The 24,398-nt window shown below is 50.8% G+C and overlaps 1 protein-coding gene across 1 annotated transcript in view; it reads right to left on the bottom strand.

The window, feature by feature from the left end:
• Window positions 1-10,985: 10,985 nt before the first annotated feature.
• ACTR3 (actin related protein 3) overlaps window positions 10,986-24,398 on the bottom strand; it is a 61,581-nt gene continuing 48,168 nt past the window's right edge. Inside the window, exons 8-12 of the mRNA XM_075316962.1 lie at window positions 13,219-13,392; window positions 12,478-12,570; window positions 12,274-12,399; window positions 11,958-12,041; window positions 10,986-11,766 (exon numbers count right to left, since the gene is read on the bottom strand). Of these exons, the coding sequence (XP_075173077.1) occupies window positions 11,671-11,766; window positions 11,958-12,041; window positions 12,274-12,399; window positions 12,478-12,570; window positions 13,219-13,392 (573 nt within the window). The 3' untranslated portion in view covers window positions 10,986-11,670. The remainder of the gene's footprint in view (window positions 11,767-11,957; window positions 12,042-12,273; window positions 12,400-12,477; window positions 12,571-13,218; window positions 13,393-24,398) is intronic.

Below are 24,398 nucleotides of genomic sequence, written 5' to 3'. Positions count from 1 at the left end.
ACCAGCTGAAATAGCTTGGAGTGCCCACACGGCTGCGAATGCTGGAGCAAACGACGCACCGATAGCTTCATAGACAGATTTCAACCAAAGGTCCATCTGTCTGTCATTGGCATCTTTAAGTGAAGCCCCATCTTCCACTGCAACTATGGATCTAGCCGCAAGCCTGGAGATTGGGGGATCCACCTTTGGACACTGGGTCCAGCGTTTGACCACGTCAGGGGGAAAGGGATAACGTGTATCCTTAAGACGTTTGGAGAAACGCTTATCAGGAGAAGCATGGTGTTTCTGGACTGCTTCTCTGAAGTCCGCGTGGTCCAGAAAAGAGCTCAATTTACGTTTGGGATACCTAAAATGGAATTTCTCCTGCTGTGCTGCTGCCTCCTCCGCTGGAGGAGAAATATCCAGCAGTCTATTGATGGCCGCTATAAGATCATTCACCATGGCGTCACCATCAGGGGTATCCAGGTTGAGAGCAGTCTCAGGATTAGACTCCTGATCACCTAACTCTGTCTCATCATACAGAGAATCCTCTCGCTGAGACCCTGACCAGCGTGATGACGCCGAGGGTCTCTCCCAGCGAGCTCGCTTAGGCTGCCTGGGACTGTCGTCCGAGTCAGAGCCTTCAGCCTGTGATGCCTGAGACCCCCTTGGAGTACGTATTAGTTCCAACTGAGGGGGACCGGGAATTGAATCCGCAGTGCCCATGGTCTGAGTGACCGGCCTGGACTGCAAGGTTTCTAGGATTTTTGTCATAGTCACAGACATCTTATCAGCAAAAACTGCAAACTCTGTCCCCGTCACCGGGGCAGGGTTCACAGGCGTCTCTGCCTGGGCCACTACTACCATACTACCGCATGGCACATGAAATACAGAATGTAGAGTAGGACCCCCCTATTGAGATTTGCCGTGACGTTGGCAGGGGTGGCTCAAAAAATTGATCAATTATTTGCTAAAAATCTCATTTTTTTTATTGTAGTACAGTTGGAATAAATCTGTGAATTTTCACTTTTTATATGATGCATGCCAATTTCAGATCGTGCTGGCTCCCCTCTCTCTCTGGGCCACTACTAGCATAGACTCCGGCTGACGAAGTGGCACAGGGACCGAACATTGCACACAATGGGGGTCAGTGGAACCTGCCGGTAGATCAGCCCCACACGCGGTACAGGCAGTATATAAAGCCCGTGCCTTGGCACCCTTGCTTTTTGCGGATGACATGCTGTTGTCTCCTCAGAGCAATATAGGGGTATAAGCCAAGAAGCGACCGTACAGTGCAATATATATATATATATATATGTACCAACAAAAGTACACAAAACAACACTGTGGCACTAGTGGGGTCAGCACCTAGGTGCTGCTTACCACCCGCTTAATAGCGGTTGTGTGGTCGCCTAGAATCCCCTGTCTGGGTCTCCCAGGGCTATGTCCGTTCTCCAGCTCAGAGTGCGTGCAGGAATGGCTGCCGGCGTCCAGTGAAGAGGGGCGGGCCGTGGGCGTGTGCAGACAAAGAGCGGGAACTGGCGTCCCACTGTGCCAAGTGAGAGGGCTGGAGTATGTAAATAAGACTCCAGCCCTCGGCGCTGACTACTGTACAGCGTCTCTCCCCTGCCCTGACTGACAGGCTGGGGGCGGGAACGAACGCAACTAGGCCGCAGAAGCCGGGGACTAGATTAATCAGCGCCGCCGTCGTAAAAGCACGGTCGGCGCTAAGTCCCCGGCGCACCACAAGTCTCAGCCGCGCCGCTGTCTCCATGGCGGCCGGCGCGGTAGTTCCCCACATAAACTCACTCAGCTAAGCTGCAGTGAGTAAAACCCAGGCGCACAGCGCTACTGTCCCCGGCGCACTAGAACACCCAGCAACGCTGGAGTGTGTCTGTGCCTATCTGCACGGGGACACAGAGTACCTGAATGTTGCAGGGCCTTGTCCCTGATGGTACCCAGCTCCGTATCCAGCAGGATCTTCGGGTCTGTGGATGGAGCCCGGCCTCAGAGTCTGGAGGCCGGTAAGATCCCACTTCAACAGAGCCCTCATGGGGATGGAGAAGGAAAACAGCATGTGGGCTCCAGCCTCCGTACCCGCAATGGGTACCTCAACCTTAACAAACACCCGACAAAAGTGGGGTGAGAAGGGAGCATGCTGGGGACCCTTTAGTATGGGCCCTCTTTTCTTCCATCCGATATAGTCAGCAGCTACTGCTGACTAAACAGTGGAGCTATGCGTGGATGTCTGACCTCCTTCGCACAAAGCTTGAAAACTGAGCAGCCGTGAGCCCACGGGGGGTGTATAGCCAGAAGGGGAGGGGCCTTACACTTTTTAGTGTAATGCTTTGTGTGGCCTCCGGAGGCAGTAGCTATACACCCAATCGTCTGGGTCTCCCAATGGAGCGCCGAAGAAACAACGCAATAACGACCCTGAGCATATCGCATAAGATCCGGATCCACATCCTCGTTGTCATCCTGGAGAACCGAAATTTCGGGGTTGCGGGTCAAAGGTGTCGCAAGTTAGACTCAGTAGTGACCCCCAAGACATCGCAAGAACCCGGCCCGCTTCAGCGTTTCCTCCCCAGCTTCAGCGAGTTGATCCAATCCTCCGCTTCCACAGGAGAGGTGAAAAACATGGAGCGATCCTGATGAACCACTCTGAGGCGAGCAGGGAAAATCATGGAGTAGATAATCTGATGCTCCGTGAGGCACTTCTTTACTTGGATGAAAGATGCTCTTGTTTTCTGAAGGGACGCAGAAAAGTCGGGGAATATCGATATAGTTGCGTTGTTGTGCGTTATTGGTCCCTTGCGTCTCGCAGCACTCAGGATCGCATCTCTATCCCTGCTGCTTAGCTAGGAGAGGCCTCGGTTGCGCCCCCGGGGGAGGAGGTTTAGCTGGAACCCGATGGGCTCTTTCTATGGCATAGGCCGCAGATAGTGTCGCATCTGGGACAGTTTCTGTAAGCCAAGCTTCCATGAACTTACATGGGTCGCTTCCTTCCGTTCTCTCCGGCATCCCCAGGATTCTCAAATTGTTGCGACATAGGCGGTTTTCCAGGTCGTCCGCCCTCTGCGCCCAGTTGTTTGCCGTTTGCTCCAGGGACGTTAGCCTACCGGGCGTTGCTCTTGCGTCGTCCTCCAGTGTGGAGATCCTCTGCTCCGTCTCCTTGACACGCTCACGGAGGTTTTCCAGATCCAGTCTGAGAAGGCCCACATCAATTTTCACCTCCTCAATCTTGCCTGTTAGCGATACCTTAGAGTCTTGGATTGCCGCGAGGAGACGTGCTGAGACCTGTTGTAAGGTCAGTTCCTGCGCTCCCTCGGGTTCCACATCTGCACCATCCTCCTCCGCAGTCTCGCTGGCTTCCCGCGCTGCCTGCTTGCAGGCGCCATCTTGCTGGGGGTCACGAGCAAACTTTTTTAGCTTCTCGGCCGCCGCTGCGTTCCCTACTCATGTCTCAGATCAGAATGGGGGAATCTGATGATGTATTTCGGTTACCGTTTACGGCAGGATTAATTGTAATATCAGGCGTTGGACTGCGGAGCTGCTCTCAGATGCAACCGCTCATGCTGCCCGCTGGCCACGCTTTACTGCTCCATGTTATCCAAATACTTGTCAAAGTTAAACTCATCTGATGAGGATGAAAATATGGCAGCAGTAGCACTGTCAGGCCCCAAGTCCTCTTGCGCCTGGCAGTCCTATAGCCACTCATCCTAACTGCTACCTCAGTCAGAGCTTTTTTTCCTTTAGTAAGCAGTTGATCATCAAGCAGTATATGATGACTTGGGTTGACAAACATCTGCCAGAAGAATTTTATTTTCCAATAGTTGTGTCTTTATCCAATTCATTGAAGCACAAATGCCATCTGCGATTAAACCTCCTCTTTGAGACAAGCAGAATAGCAAGTTCTTCCACTCTCTTATTAAACTAACAGGCGTTAAATCCTCAGCTTGTAATTTTTTTAGTCACAGTACATGGGTGATTAAGCAGTTCCTTCAATTCAGCCACCTGTGTCTACTGACCTTCATTTAGGGTTACCTGAGGATTCGCTATAGCTATAAGAAATGGTTTTATTAAATAACTGCTGCCCCACCCAGTGGCTTGATCAACAATTGCCCCTTTTCCAGATCGTCTCTTCAAGATGGAATCAATTTTAGGGGTTCTAGCGGCAATAACCAATTTCCTCACTTTTCCAGCATGTCCCTCTTGCAGACTCTTATTGCCAGCTGCAGCGTGTGCACACCACAGTGCCTGTGATGAATATGAAACAAGATCATCTAATTCTAAAGTATCATTCTGCTGTTCTTCTGTTGTAATATCTGTGTGTTCCTCAGTTACATGAGCAGCGCTGTGGCTCCATCTCACACATACTGAATCCTACATTGTCTTCTAGCTGTTGTTCATTCCTCTCATTCATCAGTGTAATTGTACTTGTTTGAAGCATTGTCCGTTATTTTCTAATCTGCTTTTGCTATTGAAAAGAAGGGAATTTTGTTTACTTACCGTAAATTCCTTTTCTTCTAGCTCCAATTGGGAGACCCAGACAATTGGGGTGTATAGCTTCTGGCTCCGGAGGCCACACAAAGTATTACACTTAAAAGTGTAAACCCCTCCCCTCTGCTATACACCCTCCCGTGCATCACGGGCTCCTCAGTTTTGGTGCAAAAGCAGGAAGGAGGAAACTTATAAATTGGTCTAAGGTAAATTCAATCCGAAGGATGTTCGGAGAACTGAAACCATAACCAAGAACAGTTCAATCTGAACAACATGTGTACACAAAGAACTAACAGCCCGAAGGGAACAGGGGCGGGTGCTGGGTCTCCCAATTGGAGCTAGAAGAAAAGGAATTTACGGTAAGTAAACAAAATTCCCTTCTTCTTTGTCGCTCCATTGGGAGACCCAGACAATTGGGACGTCCAAAAGCAGTCCCTGGGTGGGTAAAAGAATACCTCGGTAAAAAGAGCCGTAAAACGGCTCCTTCCTACAGGTGGGCAACCGCCGCCTGAAGGACTCGCCTACCTAAGCTGGCATCTGCCGAGCGTAGGTATGCACTAGATAGTGCTTCGTGAAAGCGTGCAGACTCAACCAGGTAGTCGTCTGACACACCTGCTGAGCCGTAGCCTGGTGCAGCAACGCCCAGGACGCACCCACGGCTCTGGCAGAATGGGCCTTCAGCCCCGAGGGAACCGGAAGCCCAGCAGAACGGTAGGCTTCAAGAATTGGTTCCTTGATCCACCGAGCCAAGTTGACTTGGGAGCTTGTGACCCTTTACGCTGGCCAGCGACAAGGACAAAGAGTGCATCCGAGCGGCGCAGGGGCGCCGTACAGGAAATGTAGAGTCTGAGTGCTCTCACCAGACCTATCAAGTGCCAATCCTTTTCACGTTGGTGAACCGGATGAGGACAAAAAGAAGGTAAGAAGATATCCTGATTGAGATGAACAGAGGATACCACCTTCGGGGGGAATTCCGGAACCGGACGCAGAACCACCTTGTCCTGGTGAAACACCAGGAAGGGGGGCTTTGCATGACAGTGCTGCTATGTCAGACACTCTGCAGAGTGACGTGACTGCCACTAGGAAGATCACCTTCTGCGAAAGGTGTGAAAAAGAATATCCCTCAATGGCTCAAAGGGTGGTTTCCGAAGAGCCGGTATCACCCTGTTCCGATCCCAGGGTTCTAGCCGACGCTTGTAAAAAGGGACTCGCTAGGATCCAGGATTCAGCGGCTACGCAGTCAGGTTGAGGGCCGCAGAATTCAGATGGAAAAACGGCCCTTGAGACAGCAAGTCTGGCCGGTCTGGTAGTGTCCACAGTTAGCCTACCGTGAGATTCCGGGTACCACGACCTCCTCGGCCAGTCTGGAGCGACGAGGATGGCGCGGCGGCAGTCGGATCTGATCTTGCGTAACACTCTGGGCAGCATCGCTAGAGGGGGAAATACGTGCGGCAGTGGAAACTGCGACCAATCCCGAACTAATGCGTCTGCCGCCAGAGCTCTGTGATCTTGAGAACGTGCCATGAATGCCGGGACCTTGATGTTGTGCCGGGACGTCAATAGGTCGACGTCCAGCTTCCCCAGCGGCAACGAATCTCTGAAACACGTCCGGTCAAAGAGACCATTCCCTGTGTCCATGCCCTGGCGACTGAGAAAGTCTGCTTCCCAGTTTTCTACGCCCGGGATGTGAGCTGCGGAGATGGTGGAGGCTGTGGCTTCCACCCACAGCAGAATCCGCCGGACTTGCTGGAAGGCTTGCCGACTGCTTGTGCCGCCTTGGCGGTTGATGTATGCCACCGCCGTGGCGTAGTCCGACTGAATCCGGATCTGCCTGTCTTCCAGCCATGGCTGGAACGCTTTTAGGGCTAGACACTGCCCTTCCCTCCAGAACAGTGATCTGGAGGGAGGACTCTGCTGAGTACATGTACCCTGAGCCCTGTGGCGGAGGAAGACTCCCTGACAGACTCGCGTCCGCCGTGACCACAGCCCAGGATGTGGGCAGGAAGGACTTTTCCTTCGAGAAGAAGTGGGAAGAAGCCGCCACTGAAGGGAGGCCTTGGCTGCCCGAGAAGGGGCAACGTTCTTGTCGAGGGACGCTGTCCCATTTGTGGAGAAAGTCCCATTGAAGTGGGCGCAGATGAATCTGCGCAAACGGAGCTGCCTCCATTGCTGCCACCAACTTCTCTAGGAAATGCATGAGGCGCCTCAAAGGGTGTGACTGGGCTCGAAGGAGCGATTGCACCCCTGTCTGTAGTGAACGCTGTTTGTCCAGCGGAAGCTTCACTATCGCTGATAGAGTATGAAACTCCATGCTGAGATATGTCAGTGATTGTGCCGGTGTCAATTTTGACTTTGGGAAAATTGATGAACCACCCGAATCTCTGGAGAGCCTCTAGAGCAATGTTCAGGCTGTGATGCCATGCCACCCGAGAGGGGGCCTTGACCAGTACATTGCCTGAGATAGTAGGACCGCTAGGCGCAGCGCAGGAGCGCTGATTTTCTGGTACAATCGGCACGTGGAGATAAGTATCCCTGATGTCGATTGACGCTAAGAAGCCTCCTTGGGCCATCAAGGGCGATGGCAAGCGGAGAAATTCCATCCGGAACCGTCAGGTTCCCTGTCCGTTGAGCAGTGTGAAGTCCAGAACGGGCCGGAGTGATCCGTCCTATCTGGTACCACGAACAAGCTGGAGTAAAAGCCGCGACTACGTTCTTGAAGGGGAACGAGGATCGCAACTCCTCCTGCTTTTGGAGTGTTCACCGCCTGGAAACGTGCCTCGGCTCGCTCGGGGGACGGGGATGCTCTGAAGCAACGAGTCGGAGGACGAGAACTGAGCTCTATCCTGTGACCGTAAGACAGAATGCCTCCTACATCGGTCTTGGACATGTGGGGACCACTCCCCTGACCTGGATGCAGAAAGGGTTCTCTGTGCACGGCGGAGGATGAAAATACCACCGCCTGAAACGTCAAAGACGCTAATTGCGGAGCACAGGAAGACCGCATTGATCTCAGACAGAGCAGCTGAGACAGCCTGGAGTGCCCACCCCTGCTAAGGCTGGGGCAACGGACGCGCCTATGGCTTCATAGATGGATCTCATTTCTATCTGTCTGTCCGTGGCATTCTTGAGCGTGGACTCGCCAGCCACTGCTACTACTGATCTAGCCGCCAGTCAAGAGGCTGGAGGGCACCTTATGACACTGAGCCCAAGCCTTAACAACGTCAGAGGGGAAGGGACAACGTGTGTTATAAGGCGTTCAGTAAAACGCTTGTCCGGGAAGGTGTGCTTCTGGACAGAATCTGTGAAGCCTTGAGAGCCGCGTCCGGACAGAGTCCTGGGTTGCGACCTCCGCCCCATCCTCTAGAGGGTCCTCAAGCTGAGACCCTTGGAGAAGTCGGGGAAGATTCCAAGCAAGGCTGCTTAGCCGGACTGGGACTGCGGTTCGTGCTGGAGTTCACCACGTAATAACTAGAGGCCACCCCAGGAACACGCTTCGTCGCAGACCGATAGAGGCCTGGGGCGATCCCGCAGTGCCCGGGGCCTGTGTAAGGGGCCGGACTGGACTGCAAACTCCTAGTCTCTTAGCCGACCATTTGTCCATAGCCTGAGACATGGATAGTGAAAATGGCCCAGAGAGTTTCTCAGCAAAAGCTGCAACTCTGTCCCCGCCGCCTGGACAGGGAACGCCGGCGGAGCTCAACCAGTGCCCCCGTCTCCGGCTGAGCGAGTGCCACATGGCCCGAGCAATGTTCACAGTGACCACTGAGGATACATATGTACAGCCGAACTGTGAAACTGCATACAAACATTATATATCCATATATACAGTTCATCACATATACAGTTCATCACTCTAGGGGGCCCAGCATCGAGCAGAAACTCCCTGGTGTACCGACCCTGAAGCAGTATGTGCTGCTGAAAATATGGCTGTCGGCGTATACAGTGGAGGGGGGGAGCCGTGGGCATAACCCCAAAAGTGCGGGAATCTGGTACCCTGAGTGAAAAGTGAGGGGGGCGGAGGACACCAAGTGTGCTCCAGCCTTCACTGCTAGCCTCCGACTGACCGTTCCGCCCTTCCCCCTGACTGGCAGGGCCAGGGACGGGAGTTTCAGGCGCTAGGCCGCAAAAGCCGGGAGCTAAAGTTACAGACCGCGGCCGGCAAGCAGGCGCGGTCGGCGCGGTGGTCGCCAAGTCTGAGGCCAAGGTGCTCTCTGCACCGTTCCCAAGGGGACACTGAGTAACTTGCGGGGATCAGCGTGCTTAGTGAGGGGGGCGGAGGACAGCGAAGTGTGCTCCGGCCCTCACTGTCGGCGTCAGCCCGACTGTGTCGCCCTTCCCCCTGCTGGCAGGACCGGGGGCGGTTTAATGATTGAACAGTGCCCGGGCTGAATCACCAGCCTGGACTGTAATGCACAGTGCGATCATACAGTGTAAATCAAGCATACAAACAATATATATATATATATATATATATATATATATATATATATATATATATATATATATATATATATATATATATATATATATATATATATATATATATATATATATATATATATATTACACTTCGGCACTCAGTAGGGCCAGCACCTCAGGTGCTGCTTACCGACCGCACAAGCGGTTGTGTGATCACTAGAATCCCTGCCTGGGCCTCCCAGTGTTGTCTCTCCTCTCCAGCGTCAGAATTGCTGACAGGAATGGCTGCCGGCGTTCTGTGGGGAGGAGGGGGCCGTGGGCGTGCCCTAGAAAGTGCGGGAATCTAGTGCCCCACTGTGCTGAGTGAGGGGGGAGGAGGATACAGAGTATGCTCCAGCCCTCAGTACTGCCATCCTGTGCAGCGTCCCGCCCTTCCCCTGACTGGCAGGCCTGTGGGCGGGAATAAGCGAAACTAGGCCGCAAAAGCCGGGGACTAAAGTTATAAGCGCGGCCGGCATATAAGCGCGGCCGGCGCGGTAGTCCCCGGCGCACTAACACACCCAGCAGTGCTGCAGTGTATATGGCACAAGCGCTCCATGCGCGGTCCCCACGGGGACACAGAGTACCTCACAGTAGCAGGGCCTTGTCCCTGATGATACTCGGCTCCTATCCAGCAGATTCCCCAGGGGCTGCGGAGGGAGCACGGTCCCAGTGCCTGGAGACCGATAAGGATCCCACTTCACCCAGAGCCCATTAAGGGATGGGAAAGGAAAACAGCATGTGGCTCCTGCCTATGTACCCGCAATGGGTACCTCAACCTTAACAACACCGCCGACCAGAGTGGGGTGAGAAGGGAGCATGCTGGGGGCCCTATATGGGCCCTCTTTTCTTCCATCCGACCTAGTCAGCAGCTGCTGCTGACTAAGATGTGGAGCTATGCGTGGATGTCAGCCTCCTTCGCACAAAGCATGAAAACTGAGGAGCCCGTGATGCACGGGAGGGTGTATAGCAGAGGGGAGGGGTTTACACTTTTAAGTGTAATACTATGTGTGGCCTCCGGAGGCAGAAGCTATACACCCCAATTGTCTGGGTCTCCCAATGGAGCGACAAAGAAACATTATTTATGAGCTCAGAAACCTTTCAGGTGATAGTTTCTTAAAAAAGCTGATTTATTTTTGCAGCTAAAAAAACGTATCCACAAAAAACGCTGTGTGTGCATGTAGCCTTAAATCAGGAATAGAACAGACATTTACAGGACATTTCATAACTTTCCCAAATTCCTATGAAAAAATATTAAGCACATTTTCCATTGAATTACTGGACCCACTTTATTATATATTTTCAGACTTCGTTCATTTTATACTGACTCCGACTCCACAGCCCTGCTTTTACCGTTTACTCATTCATTGGCAGAAGGTGTATGATCTCCAGCCCCTCTATAATAATAATACGTTTTATTTCTATAGCGCCAACATATTCCACAGCGCTTTCCCATTCAGAGGTGGCATGTACAGACAATATGAAACAATACAAAATAACAAAATTAAGATACCAGGAGGAGTGAGGGCCGCACTCGTAAGCTACAGTCTATGAGGACATAGGGGAATGGGGGAGAAAAGCTCGTCTGCACCATGTATTGATTCTGCAACCTTTTTATGCATTTTCAGTGTTTCTTCTATAAACATTGTATTATTTTTTGAGATCACCAAACATTTTTTTGGTTTCAGTCTCTGGTAACAGCCCCTGGGATAGTTTATGTTATAATTTAGGACAAGAACAAGGGAACAGCTGGAAAATACCAGTAGAGTTTCGGGCGGCCGTGCTGCCACGGCTCCTCCGTGCTTCCCATGGACGCTCAGACTAGTGAAGCGTCCTCTGTAAAGGAAACGTTCATGGACCTGTGTAGACATCTGAGGACCGATTCACCCTCTCTCTGTGGCTCTATAGAGGCCTGGGACGTATGATCAGTCCTCACGTAACGAAGCTGCTGCCCAGGCATGTCGCCCTGATCAGCGCCTGCTGTTACACGCAGACTGCGGCGGTGTAAGATGCCCTCTGCCTAGGGAATAAGTGACACCGAGAAGAGGTGCAGACTTGTAGAAAAGATACGCTGGCCTTTATTGGAATGATTCAGACGTCACAAAAAATTCATTTATTCATCAAATGCACCAGACATTTGCAGACACGGTCCAGCTGTGCAAGCAGAGGAGAGAGGCGGCAATGTGGAGGGCACAAGCAGACGACACGCAGAGCCTCCACCAAGGAGCCAGTGCAATGGCAGTGTTCACACCATGGCTGTAGCCTACATGGGATGCATATCTCCAGATTGTGTACATCCCATGGAAGGTGGTAAGCACAGAGGAATACAGAGGGATATATCACTAGTAGAGTCTCATTGTAATGGAAGTGTCATCTACAATGCCATAGAAGTGCACCAGCCCCCGAAGAACACGAGAACACTCGTCTGGGCATATACAGCACATGTAGGCTCATAACCAGATGTGAACAAATCCACAAGAACTGGCTCCAAAACAAAAATAGCCAGAGTCAGCAAGCGATGCCCATGTCCGGTCAAAGGCAGACAACTGGTGCCAACCACGAGTCCATACAAAAGGCCAGGCACAGACCCGAAGCCCACAGTGTGAGGATCAATGGCACGCTCTGGGTCAGAACGGTGACGTCGCCCACATCAACCCCTGAGGAGATGTCTCCACCACATCTTCTCCTGCTCTCCCCAAGATCCGGACAACGGCGACCATAACCCTCCACGGGTTAAGACATGACCCCAAACACTGGGTTGTGACGGCAGATACTGGGCCCAATCTCTTCATAATCCTTTTTCGTATGGCAAACCTGATAAAACTCCGGCTGAATGGAAAAAGATGAAACAATCAGTCTGCAGTATATGAATTTTCAAGACGACTGGCAGAAACCTCATGAGCAAGGATGCAAAGGGCTGGAAAACACATAGCAGCCAAGTGCCTGGCGGCTAAAAGCAGCAGCGGAGTATCACCTGGTGCTCAACTCTCAGGGCACTACCTCATATGTTAGGTACTTACTGTGGATGCCAGCATGGAGCCTCCAAACCAGACGGCGTACCGCTGCATGTGGTGTGTGATCACCTGCACATCAATTGGCTTTGGCTGAAAAGAAAAATAAAAAAACTGCACATGAAGATAAAACAGCCGAGGACAGCAAACGTTAACCAGCAACTTTCCAATTTATTCCATCCAAACCCCTGTAGGACATATGACGTAACATATTATGACCATCCCACAACATGTCTCATTGCAGCAGTAGATCCCCTACACGCAACATTTCAACTTCGGGATCACACGAAAGGGTGAGCCATGAAACATGCGACTACACACTGACCTTCAGACGCCCCCCACTCAGCTCCTCGCTCAGCTTCAGCCTAGCATCAACCGTTCTCTTCAGATCTCTCTGCAGACGTCGTCCAAAGTCCCTGAACATGGTGGAGCCGCCAGAGAGGACGATATTCTGTGCAGAGAACTAGAATGGTCAGTAAAAGGCCCTACTGTATGAGGGCACACAAGAACAGAGTGGAGCCAATGTCACCTTATACAGGGGGCGGCGGACATCAATGGGACAGTTCTGAATCACCTCATCCACAACTTCAGAGATTGGCTGGGTGAAATCTGGATTAGCAAACTAGAAAATGTGTCAGACTGTTAGAGGGGGGGGGTGGAACAAAAAAAAAAACAAAAAACCCCAACCCATCAATGCTTTAGCAGTACTACTCCAGCAAGACCCTCTGCACCCCGATTCTCCCTGCGGTGTAGTGCTCCTTCAACGAGAAGCCTCAATTCCAACCCCTCCATGGTTGTACGCCCCCTGCCTCATCCCTCTCACCCACAGTAGTACTCCTCCACCCGCCTCATCCTTCTTGCCCATTGTAGTACGCCTCCAGAGAGAAGACTCACTTACCCCCATGGTAGTACTACTCTGGCGACAAGACTCACCCTCCCGATAATACTACTCTGGCAAGAAATTCTGATGAGGCAGCCTTATCCCTATTAAGCCCCATGGTAATACACCTCCTGGGAGTGGACTCATCCCTCTTCAGTCCCCTCCATATGGGAGTCCACACCTTGGGAGTAGCCCCATTCCTCTACACCCTGATGGTAGTACACCTCCTGGGAGTGGCCAAATCCCTCTCCACTTCCATGCCAGGCTTCTCCTGGGAGGGACCTCATGCTCCCTCCTATATGGTGATACACCTCCAAGGACATACCTCATCGACATCGATCGTACTTGCCCCACTCTCTCAGAAGTATGGAACCTTTATCACACACTAACCTCAGGGTGGAAAAAAATTTCAGGGCCCAGAAACCTCTCATAGCCAACATCGATGCTGAATTCCTTCTTGGACACGGCATTGATGCCACTGTACTGCTTGATCCACTTGGTGCTGTCCATATCGTATTTACTGAATTCCTTCACCAAGTCCGGACACACATAGCTGAAGCGTTCCTGTAATGCGCAAACAATGTGAAGGGGAGCAGTTAGTAACAGAAATATGCAGTGCTGTGAAAAGTCAACTTTTCTACATTTCTTAGCGTTAGGCTATGTGCCCACGCTGCGGATTTACCGCGGATTTTGCCGCGGATTTCCCAAAAATCTGCAGCAGCGGCACTTCCAAGCCATTTCAATGGCATTTTGGAAATGCTGTGTCCATGCTGCGATTTTTCCGCAGCGGATTTGCCGCGGATTTTGATCCGGAAAAATCTGCAGCATGTCAATTGTTTGGTGCAGATTTGATCCGGATTTTTGGTTTTGAATGGGGGGGGGGGGGGGAATGAAATCCGCATCAAAATCCGCGGCAAATCCGCGGTAAATTCGCGGGTGCGGATTTGCCGCGAAAGTTGCGGATTTTCAGGCAGAAAAATCCGCAGGGACATTCTAGCGTGGGCACATAGCCTTACACTCACAAACTTAACTTTATTGGAATTTTATGCGACACCAAACACTAAGATGCATTAGTGATGTGTAAAAGGAAAGATGAGAATTGCAGTTTCCCAAACCATGACAGCACCATGATAACAGTCTCAGGAACCCTACTGAAAATAAAAGTGCAGGACCTCTCCGAACGCCCCAGGGGGTTTACAGAGTATAAGAGGAAGCCACATGAGTAATATCATTGAGAGTATGAGTTTGTGTTGAGGAAAGAATCCCATCACTAAACCTAAGGGAGAGGAATTGTCTGGTGCCTCCATGGCTCTGGAATATCACCGGTAAGCGATGATATTTTCCCCTCACCGTGCCAGCACCACACGTGAGAATAAAATAGAAGAAATCCCTAGGGAGGAATCACCGCTGAAACAGCCTTCCTTCCCAAAGAGGTCCGAAGACCTCAAATCCAACCTGCAGTGCTTTAAGAAGGCAGAGGAGGGTGACCAGACTGCGCGGCCCTGCACATGTGATCAGTGGAGGCATTAGCCTGTTCCACCCAGGAGGTAGCCATGGCTCTGGAAGAATGTGCCTTAATACCCTTATGGGTGGGGGGGGGGGGGGGGCATTCTCGACGCAAGGAAGGGTGGGCCAAGGTTATGGCCATCTTAACCCATCTAGCAGTAATGGATTTAGTAGCTTTTTGCCTTATTTGGGCCCTTGAATAAAATAAAGATGGCAGAGGCCTTCCACAGAGAGCTACACCTGAAGATGTCCAAATAAACATCTCCTGCCAACAAGGTCATGTAAAGTTAGCTCACCCTGGGATCTCGGACTGTCACAGAAGGAAGGGAATAGTCATTTTCTTGGCCCTAGGAAACTTGTTACTTTTGGCAGAAAAGCCAGCTCAGACCTTAGGATTACACATCTTCTAAGACAGTAGTGAAAGGTGGGTTACTGATAGCCCGAAACCCACTCCTGCATCTAGTGGATGTCACAGCAAGAGGATGGTTTTCAGAGTGAGAATTTTAGTGGCAGCTGATGAGATTGGCTCAGATGGGACTTTTGTAAGGGCTTCAAAACTATGGAGGCAGGGGTCTAATTAGGGCCACATCTGCCTAGAAGAAGTTGTGATGAAGCTATGAAACCATGGGTGGTCAGAGAACACCCAGTGCGGACACCTGCCTCTCCACTGTGCAGATACAAACACCCCTCCAGCCCTTTTTGTAGGAATTATAAAACGTCTGTAAGGGGACTTTATTCCAGATTCTAATGTATGTAAAGGGATTTTACCTGCTTAATAATAAATAGAAAAAGGCGTGGAGACTTAATATTGTGAGAATCCCCTGGCCGGTCATAGTCCTCTCAAGTTCCAGGCAGTCAGGTGTAGAGAGACAGCAGATCAGGCCCCTCAGGCAGTATGCTGGGGTCCGATATCCATATAAACTATGGCCGTTTTGCCCAAAAAGAGGCAAATCAATAGGACCCTGGCTCCTTCTCTTAACCCCTTCAGCCCCCAGCCTGTTTTCACCTTAAAGACCCGGCCATTTTTTGCAATTTTGACCAGTGTCACTTTGACAGGTTATAACTCTGGAACACTTCAACGGATCCTGGCGATTCTGAGATTGTTTTTTCGTGACATATTGTACTTCATGTCAGTGGTAAATTTAGGCCGATATGTTTTGCGTTTATTTGCGAAAATTTTGAAAATTTTGCAATTTTCAAAATTTGAAATTTTATGCCCATAAATCTGAGAGATATGTCACACAAAAAAGTTACTAAATAACATTTCCCACATGTCTACTTTACACCACCGCAATTTTTGAAAAAAAAAAAAAAATTTCCGTTAGGAAGTTAGAAGGGTTCAAAGTTCATCACCAATTTCTCATTTTTCCAACAAAGAAGGGAATTTTGTTACTTACCGTAAATTCCTTTTCTTCTAGCTCCTATTGGGAGACCCAGACGATTGGGGTGTATAGCTACTGCCTCCGGAGGCCACACAAAGCATTACACTAAAAAGTGTAAGGCCCCTCCCCTTCTGGCTATACACCCCCAGTGGGATCACTGGCTCACCAGTTTTAGTGCAAAAGCAAGAAGGAGGAAAGCCAATAACTGGTTTAAACAAATTCACTCCGAAGTAACGTCGGAGAACTGAAAACCATTCAACATGAACAACATGTGTACCCGAAAAACAACCAAAAAATCCCGAAGGACAACAGGGCGGGTGCTGGGTCTCCCAATAGGAGCTAGAAGAAAAGGAATTTACGGTAAGTAACAAAATTCCCTTCTTCTTCGGCGCTCCATTGGGAGACCCAGACGATTGGGACGTCCAAAAGCTGTCCCTGGGTGGGTAAAGAAATACCTCATGTTAGAGCTGCAAAGACAGCCCTCCCCTACGGGGAGGCAACTGCCGCCTGCAGGACTCTTCTACCTAGGCTGGCGTCCGCCGAAGCATAGGTATGCACCTGATAATGTTTGGTGAAAGTGTGCAGACTCGACCAGGTAGCTGCCTGGCACACCTGTTGAGCCGTAGCCTGGTGTCGTAGTGCCCAGGACGCACCCACGGCTCTGGTAGAATGGGCCTTCAGCCCTGATGGAACCGGAAGCCCAGCAGAACGGTAGGCTTCAAGAATTGGTTCTTTGATCCATCGAGCCAGGGTGGCCTTGGAAGCCTGCGACCCTTTGCGCTTACCAGCGACAAGGACAAAGAGTGCATCCGAACGGCGCAGGGGCGCCGTGCGGGAAATGTAGATTCTGAGTGCTCTCACCAGATCTAACAAATGTAAATCCTTCTCATAGCGATGAACTGCATGAGGACAAAAAGAAGGCAAAGAGATATCCTGATTAAGATAAAAAGAGGATACCACCTTCGGGAGAAACTCCTGAATGGGTCGCAGCACTACCTTGTCCTGGTGGAAGACCAGGAAGGGAGCCTTGGATGACAGCGCTGCTAGCTCAGACACTCTCCGAAGAGATGTGATCGCTACCAAAAAAGCCACTTTCTGTGATAGTCTAGAAAGTGAAACCTCCCTCAGAGGCTCGAAGGGCGGCTTCTGGAGGGCAGCCAGTACCCTGTTCAGATCCCATGGATCTAACGGCCGCTTGTACGGGGGTACGATATGACAAACCCCCTGCAGGAACGTGCGTATCTTAGAAAGTCGTGCTAGACGCTTCTGAAAAAAGACGGATAGCGCCGAGACTTGCCCTTTAAGGGAGCCGAGCGACAAACCTTTTTCTAACCCAGATTGCAGGAAAGAAAGAAATGTAGGCAATGCAAATGGCCAGGGAGACACTCCCTGAGCAGAGCACCAGGATAAGAATATCCTCCACGTTCTGTGGTAGATCTTAGCGGACGTGGGCTTCCTAGCCTGTCTCATGGTGGCAACGACCCCTTGGGATAATCCTGAAGACGCTAGGATCCAGGACTCAATGGCCACACAGTCAGGTTCAGGGCCGCAGAATTCCGATGGAAAAAACGGCCCTTGGGACAGCAAGTCTGGTCGGTCTGGTAGTGCCCACGGTTGGCCGACCGTGAGATGCCACAGATCCGGATACCACGCCCTCCGTGGCCAGTCTGGGGCGACGAGTATGACGCGGCTGCAGTCGGATCTGATCTTGCGTAGCACCCTGGGTAAGAGTGCCAGAGGTGGAAACACATAAGGGAGCCGGAACTGGGACCAATCTTGCACTAAGGCGTCTGCCGCCAGAGCTCTGTGATCGCGAGACCGTGCCATGAAGGTTGGGACCTTGTTGTTGTGCCGTGACGCCATTAAGTCGACGTCCGGCCTTCCCCAGCGGCGACAGATTTCCTGAAACACGTCCGGGTGAAGGGACCATTCCCCTGCGTCCATGCCCTGGCGACTGAGGAAGTCTGCTTCCCAGTTTTCTACGCCGGGGATGTGAACTGCGGATATGGTGGAGGCCGTGGCTTCCACCCACATCAGAATCCGCCGGACTTCCTGGAAGGCTTGCCGACTGCGTGTCCCCCCTTGGTGGTTGATGTATGCCACTGCTGTGGAGTTGTCCGACTGAATTCGGATCTGCCTTCCTTCCAGCCACTGCTGGAAGGCTAGTAGGGCAAGATACACTGCTCTGATTTCCAGAACATTGATCTGAAGGGTGGACTCCTGCTGGGTCCACGTACCCTGAGCCCTGTGGTGGAGAAAAACTGCTCCCCACCCTGACAGACTCGCGTCTGTCGTGACCACCGCCCAGGACGGTGGGAGGAAGGATCTTCCCTGTGATAATGAGGTGGGAAGAAGCCACCACTGCAGAGAGTCCTTGGCCGTCTGGGAAAGGGAGACTTTCCTGTTCAGGGATGTTGACTTCCCGTCCCATTGGCGGAGAATGTCCCATTGAAGTGGGCGCAGATGAAACTGCGCAAACGGAACCGCCTCCATTGCCGCCACCATCTTCCCGAGGAAGTGCATGAGGCGTCTTAAGGAGTGCGACTGACTTTGAAGGAGAGCCTGCACCCCAGTCTGTAGTGACCTCTGCTTGTCCAGCGGAAGCTTCACTATCGCTGAGAGAGTATGAAACTCCATGCCAAGATACGTCCGTGATTGGGTGGGTAACAGATTTGACTTTGAGAAGTTGATGATCCACCCGAACGTCTGGAGAGTCTCCAGTGCAACGTTCAGGCTGAGTTGGCATGCCTCCTGAGAGGGTGCCTTGACAAGTAGATCGTCCAAGTAAGGGATCACAGAGTGTCCCTGAGAGTGCAAGACTGCTACCACTGCCGCCATGACCTTGGTGAACACCCGTGGGGCTGTCGCCAGACCAAATGGCAGAGCTACGAACTGAAGATGGTCGTCTCCTATCACGAAGCGTAGAAAGCGTTGGTGCTCTGTAGCAATCGGCACGTGGAGATAAGCATCTTTGATGTCTATTGATGCTAGGAAATCTCCTTGAGACATTGAGGCAATGACTGAGCGGAGGGATTCCATCCGGAACCGCCTGGCGTTCACATGCTTGTTGAGCAGTTTTAGGTCCAGAACAGGACGGAATGAGCCGTCCTTTTTTGGCACCACAAAGAGATTGGAGTAAAAACCTTGCCCTTGTTCCTGAAGAGGAACAGGGACCACCACTCCTTCTGCTCTTAGAGAATGCACCGCCTGCAGAAGGGCATCTGCTCGGTCGGGATGTGGGGAAGTTCTGAAGAACCGAGGCGGAGGACGAGAACTGAACTCTATCCTGTACCCGTGAGACAAAATGTCTGTTACCCACCGGTCTTTGACCTGTGGCAGCCAAATGTCGCAAAAGCGGGAGAGCCTGCCACCGACCGAGGATGCGGAGGGAGGCGGCCGAAAGTCATGAGGCAGCCGCCTTGGAAGCAGTACCTCCGGTTGCTTTCTTGGGGCGTGAGTGAGACCTCCAGGAATCAGAGCTCCTCTGCTCTTTCTGAGTCCCTTTGGACGAGGAGAATTGGGACTTGTCCGAGCCTCGAAAGGACCGAAACTTTGACTGCCACTTCCTCTGTTGAGGTTTGCTTGATCTGGGCTGGGGTAAGGAAGAGTCCTTACCTTTGGACTGTTTAATGATTTCCGCCAATTGCTCACCAAACAGTCTGTCTCCAGATAATGGCAAGCTGGTTAAACATTTTTTAGAAGCAGAATCTGCTTTCCATTCTTTTAACCACAAGGCTCTGCGCAAAACTACAGAGTTGGCGGATGCCATTGAGGTACGGCTCGTAGAGTCCAGGACAGCGTTGATAGCGTAGGTCGCAAACGCAGTCATTTGCGTAGTTAAGGACGCCACTTGCGGCACTGCTGGACTTAAGAAAGAGTCCACCTGTGCCAGACCAGCTGAAATGGCTTGGAGCGCCCACACGGCCGCGAATGCTGGAGCAAACGACGCGCCAATAGCTTCATAGACAGATTTCAACCAAAGGTCCATCTGTCTGTCATTGGCATCTTTAAGTGAAGCCCCATCCTCCACTGCAACTATGGATCTAGCTGCAAGCCTGGATATTGGAGGGTCCACTTTTGGACACTGGGTCCAGCGTTTGACCACGTCAGGGGGAAAGGGATAACGTGTATCCTTCAGACGTTTGGAAAAACGCTTGTCCGGATAAGCATGGTGTTTCTGGATTGATTCCCTGAAGTCAGAGTGGTCCAGAAAAGTACTCAATTTTCGCTTGGGATACAGGAAATGGAATTTCTCCTGCTGGGCAGCTGCCTCCTCTGCTGAAGGTGCTGGTGGAGAAATATCCAACAGCCTATTGATGGCCGTTATAAGGTCGTTTACCATGGCGTCACCATCTGGCGTATCCAAATTAAGTGCGGTGTCAGGACCAGACTCCTGATCACCCACCTCTGTCTCATCATATAGAGACCCTTCTCGCTGAGACCCTGACCCGCGTGACGACGTGGAGGGTCTCTCCCAGCGAGCTCTCTTAGGCGGCCTGGGACTGTCATCAGAGTCAGAGCCCTCAGCCTGTGATGCCTGGGACCCCCTTGAAGTATGGATTAGTTCCAACTGAGGGGGACCTGGGAACATAGCCACAGCAGTGTCCATGGTCTGAGCAACTGGCCTGGACTGCAAGGTCTCCAGGATTTTTGTCATAGTCACAGACATTTTATCAGCAAAGACTGCAAATTCTGTCCCCGTCACCGGGGCAGGGTTCACAGGCGCCTCTGCCTGGGCTACTACCACCATAGGCTCTGGCTGACGAAGTGCCACTGGGACTGAACATTGCACACAATGAGAGTCGTTGGAGCCTGCTGGTAGATTAGCCCCACATGCTGTACAAGCAGTGTATACAGCCCGTGCCTTGGCACCCTTGCGTTTTGTGGATGACATGTTGCTGTCTCCTCAGAGCAATATAGGGGTATACAGCCAAGAAGCGACCGTACAGTGCAGTATATATATATATATATATATATATATATATATATATATATATATATATATATATATATATATATATATATATATATATATATATATATATATATATATATATATATATATATATATATATATATATATATATATATATATATATATATATATATATATCTGGTACAGGAAAAAGTACACCAATACACACTGTGGCACTAGTGGGGCCAGCACTAATGTGCTGCTTACCGCCCGCTAAACGCGGGTGTGTGGTCGCCAGAAATCCCTAGTCTGGGTCTCCCAGAGCCTGTGTCCGTCCTCCAGCCAGACTGCATGCAGGAATGGCTGCCGGCGTCCTGTGGAGGGGGGGGCGGGCCCTGGGCGTGCTCAGACCAAAAGCGGGAAACCTGCGTCCCACTGTGCCTAGTGAGAGGGCTGGAGCATGTAAATAAGGCTCCAGCCCTCGGCGCTGACGATTGCACAGCGTCTGTCCCATTCCCTGATTGACAGGGAGGGGGCGGGAACGAAGCGGAGCTAGGCCGCAAAAGCCGGGGACTAAATTTATAAGCGCCGCCGCCGTAAAAGCGCGGTCGGCGCTAAGTCCCCGGCGCACTACAAGTCCCAGCCGCGCCGCCGCTCCGAGAGTGGCCGGCGCGGTAGTTCCCAGCACATGAATCCACACAGCTAAGCTGCTGTGACTCAAACCCCAGCGTGGAGCGCTACTGTCCCCGGCGCACTAACACACCCAGCAAGTCTGGCGTGTGCGTGCCTGTCTGTACGGGGACACAGAGTACCTGAAAGTTGCAGGGCCTTGTCCCTGAACGGTACCCCGGCTCCTTATCCAGCAGGTTCAATGGGTCTGTGGACGGAGCCCGGCCTCAGGGCTTGGGGGCCGGTAAGATCCCACTTCCTCAGAGCCCCTCAGGGGGATGGGGAAGGAAAACAGCATGTGGGCTCCAGCCTCTGTACCCGCAATGGGTACCTCAACCTTACAAACCACAAGTGGGGTAAGAAGGGAGCATGCTGGGGGCCCTAGTATGGGCCCTCTTTTCTTCCATCCGACATAGTCAGCAGCTACTGCTGACTAAACAGTGGAGCTATGCGTGGATGTCTGACCTCCTTCGCACAAAGCAGAAAACTGGTGAGCCAGTGATCCCACTGGGGGTGTATAGCCAGAAGGGGAGGGGCCTTACACTTTTTAGTGTAATTGCTTTGTGTGGCCTCCGGAGGCAGTGCTATACACCCAATCGTCTGGGTCTCCCAATGGAGCGCCGAAGAAAGTCAACTTTTCTACATTTCTTAGCGTTAGGCTATGTGCCCACGCTGCGGATTTAGCCGCGGATTTCCCAAAAATCTGCAGCAGCGGCACTTCCAAGCCATTTCAATGGCATTTTGGAAATGCTGTGTCCATGCTGCGATTTTTCCGCAGCGGATTTGCCGCGGATTTTGATCCGGAAAAATCTGCAGCATGTCAATTGTTTGGTGCAGATTTGATCCGGATTTTTGGTTTTGAATGGGGGGGGGAAAAAAAAAAAAAAAAATGAAATCCGCATCAAAATCCGCGGCAAATCCGCGGTAAATTCGCGGGTGCGGATTTGCCACGAAAGTCGCGGATTTTCAGGCAGAAAAATCCGCAGGGACATTCTAGCGTGGGCACATAGCCTTACACTCACAAACTTAACTTTATTGGAATTTTATGCGACGCCAAACACTAAGATGCATTAGTGATGTGTAAAAGGAAAGATGAGAATTGCAGTTTCCCAAACCATGACAGCACCATGATAACAGTCTCAGGAACCCTACTGAAAATAAAAGTGCAGGACCTCTCCGAACGCCCCAGGGGGTTTACAGAGTATAAGAGGAAGCCACATCAGTAATATCATTGAGAGTATGAGTGTGTGTTGAGGAAAGAATCCCATCACTAAACCTAAGGGAGAGGAATTGTCTGGTGCCTCCATGGCTCTGGAATATCACCGGTAAGCGATGATATTTTCCCCTCACCGTGCCAGCACCACACGTGAGAATAAAATAGAAGAAATCCCTAGGGAGGAATCACCGCTGAAACAGCCTTCCTTCCCAAAGAGGTCCGAAGACCTCAAATCCAACCTGCAGTGCTTTAAGAAGGCAGAGGAGGGTGACCAGACTGCGGCCCTGCACATGTGATCAGTGGAGGCATTAGCCTGTTCCACCCAGGAGGTAGCCATGGCTCTGGAAGAATGTGCCTTAATACCCTTATGGGTGGGGGGGGGGGGGCATTCTCGACGCAAGGAAGGGTGGGCCAAGGTTATGGCCATCTTAACCCATCTAGCAGTAATGGATTTAGTAGCTTTTTGCCTTATTTGGGCCCTTGAATAAAATAAAGATGGCAGAGGCCTTCCACAGAGAGCTACACCTGAAGATGTCCAAATAAACATCTCCTGCCAACAAGGTCATGTAAAGTTAGCTCACCCTGGGATCTCGGACTGTCACAGAAGGAAGGGAATAGTCATTTTCTTGGCCCTAGGAAACTTGTTACTTTTGGCAGAAAAGCCAGCTCAGACCTTAGGATTACACCATCTTCTAAGACAGTAGTGAAAGGTGGGTTACTGATAGCCCGAAACCCACTCCTGCATCTAGTGGATGTCACAGCAAGAGGATGGTTTTCAGAGTGAGAATTTTAGTGGCAGCTGATGAGATTGGCTCAGATGGGACTTTTGTAAGGGCTTCAAAACTATGGAGGCAGGGGTCTAATTAGGGCCACATCTGCCTAGAAGAAGTTGTGATGAAGCTATGAAACCATGGGTGGTCAGAGAACACCCAGTGCGGACACCTGCCTCTCCACTGTGCAGATACAGAGACCCCTCCAGCCCTTTTTGTAGGAATTATAAAACGTCTGTAAGGGGACTTTATTCCAGATTCTAATGTATGTAAAGGGATTTTACCTGCTTAATAATAAATAGAAAAAGGCGTGGAGACTTAATATTGTGAGAATCCCCTGGCCGGTCATAGTCCTCTCAAGTTCCAGGCAGTCAGGTGTAGAGAGACAGCAGATCAGGCCCCTCAGGCAGTATGCTGGGGTCCGATATCCATATAAACTATGGCCGTTTTGCCCAAAAAGAGGCAAATCAATAGGACCCTGGCTCCTTCTCTTAACCCCTTCAGCCCCCAGCCTGTTTTCACCTTAAAGACCCGGCCATTTTTTGCAATTTTGACCAGTGTCACTTTGACAGGTTATAACTCTGGAACACTTCAACGGATCCTGGCGATTCTGAGATTGTTTTTTCGTGACATATTGTACTTCATGTCAGTGGTAAATTTAGGCCGATATGTTTTGCGTTTATTTGCGAAAATTTTGAAAATTTTGCAATTTTCAAAATTTGAAATTTTATGCCCATAAATCTGAGAGATATGTCACACAAAAAAGTTACTAAATAACATTTCCCACATGTCTACTTTACACCACCGCAATTTTTGAAAAAAAAAAAAAAAAATTTCCGTTAGGAAGTTAGAAGGGTTCAAAGTTCATCACCAATTTCTCATTTTTCCAACAAAATTTACAAAAAAAAATTGTTTAGGTACCACATCACATTTGGAGTGATTTGAGAAACCTAGGTGACAGAAAATACCCAAAAGTGACCCAATTCTAAAATCTGCACCCCTCACTCTGCTCAAAACCACATCCAAGAAGTTTATTAATAGTGATGAGCGAGTATGCTTGTTACTACTCGGTACTCGCACGAGTATCACTGTACTCGGGCTACTCGGCGGGT

The sequence above is a fragment of the Anomaloglossus baeobatrachus genome, chromosome 7, assembly GCF_048569485.1.
Source record: "Anomaloglossus baeobatrachus isolate aAnoBae1 chromosome 7, aAnoBae1.hap1, whole genome shotgun sequence".
Lineage (NCBI taxonomy): Eukaryota > Metazoa > Chordata > Amphibia > Anura > Aromobatidae > Anomaloglossus > Anomaloglossus baeobatrachus.
The sequence above is the reverse complement of the archived record's forward strand: the minus strand, read 5'-3'. Positions and strand labels throughout refer to the sequence as shown.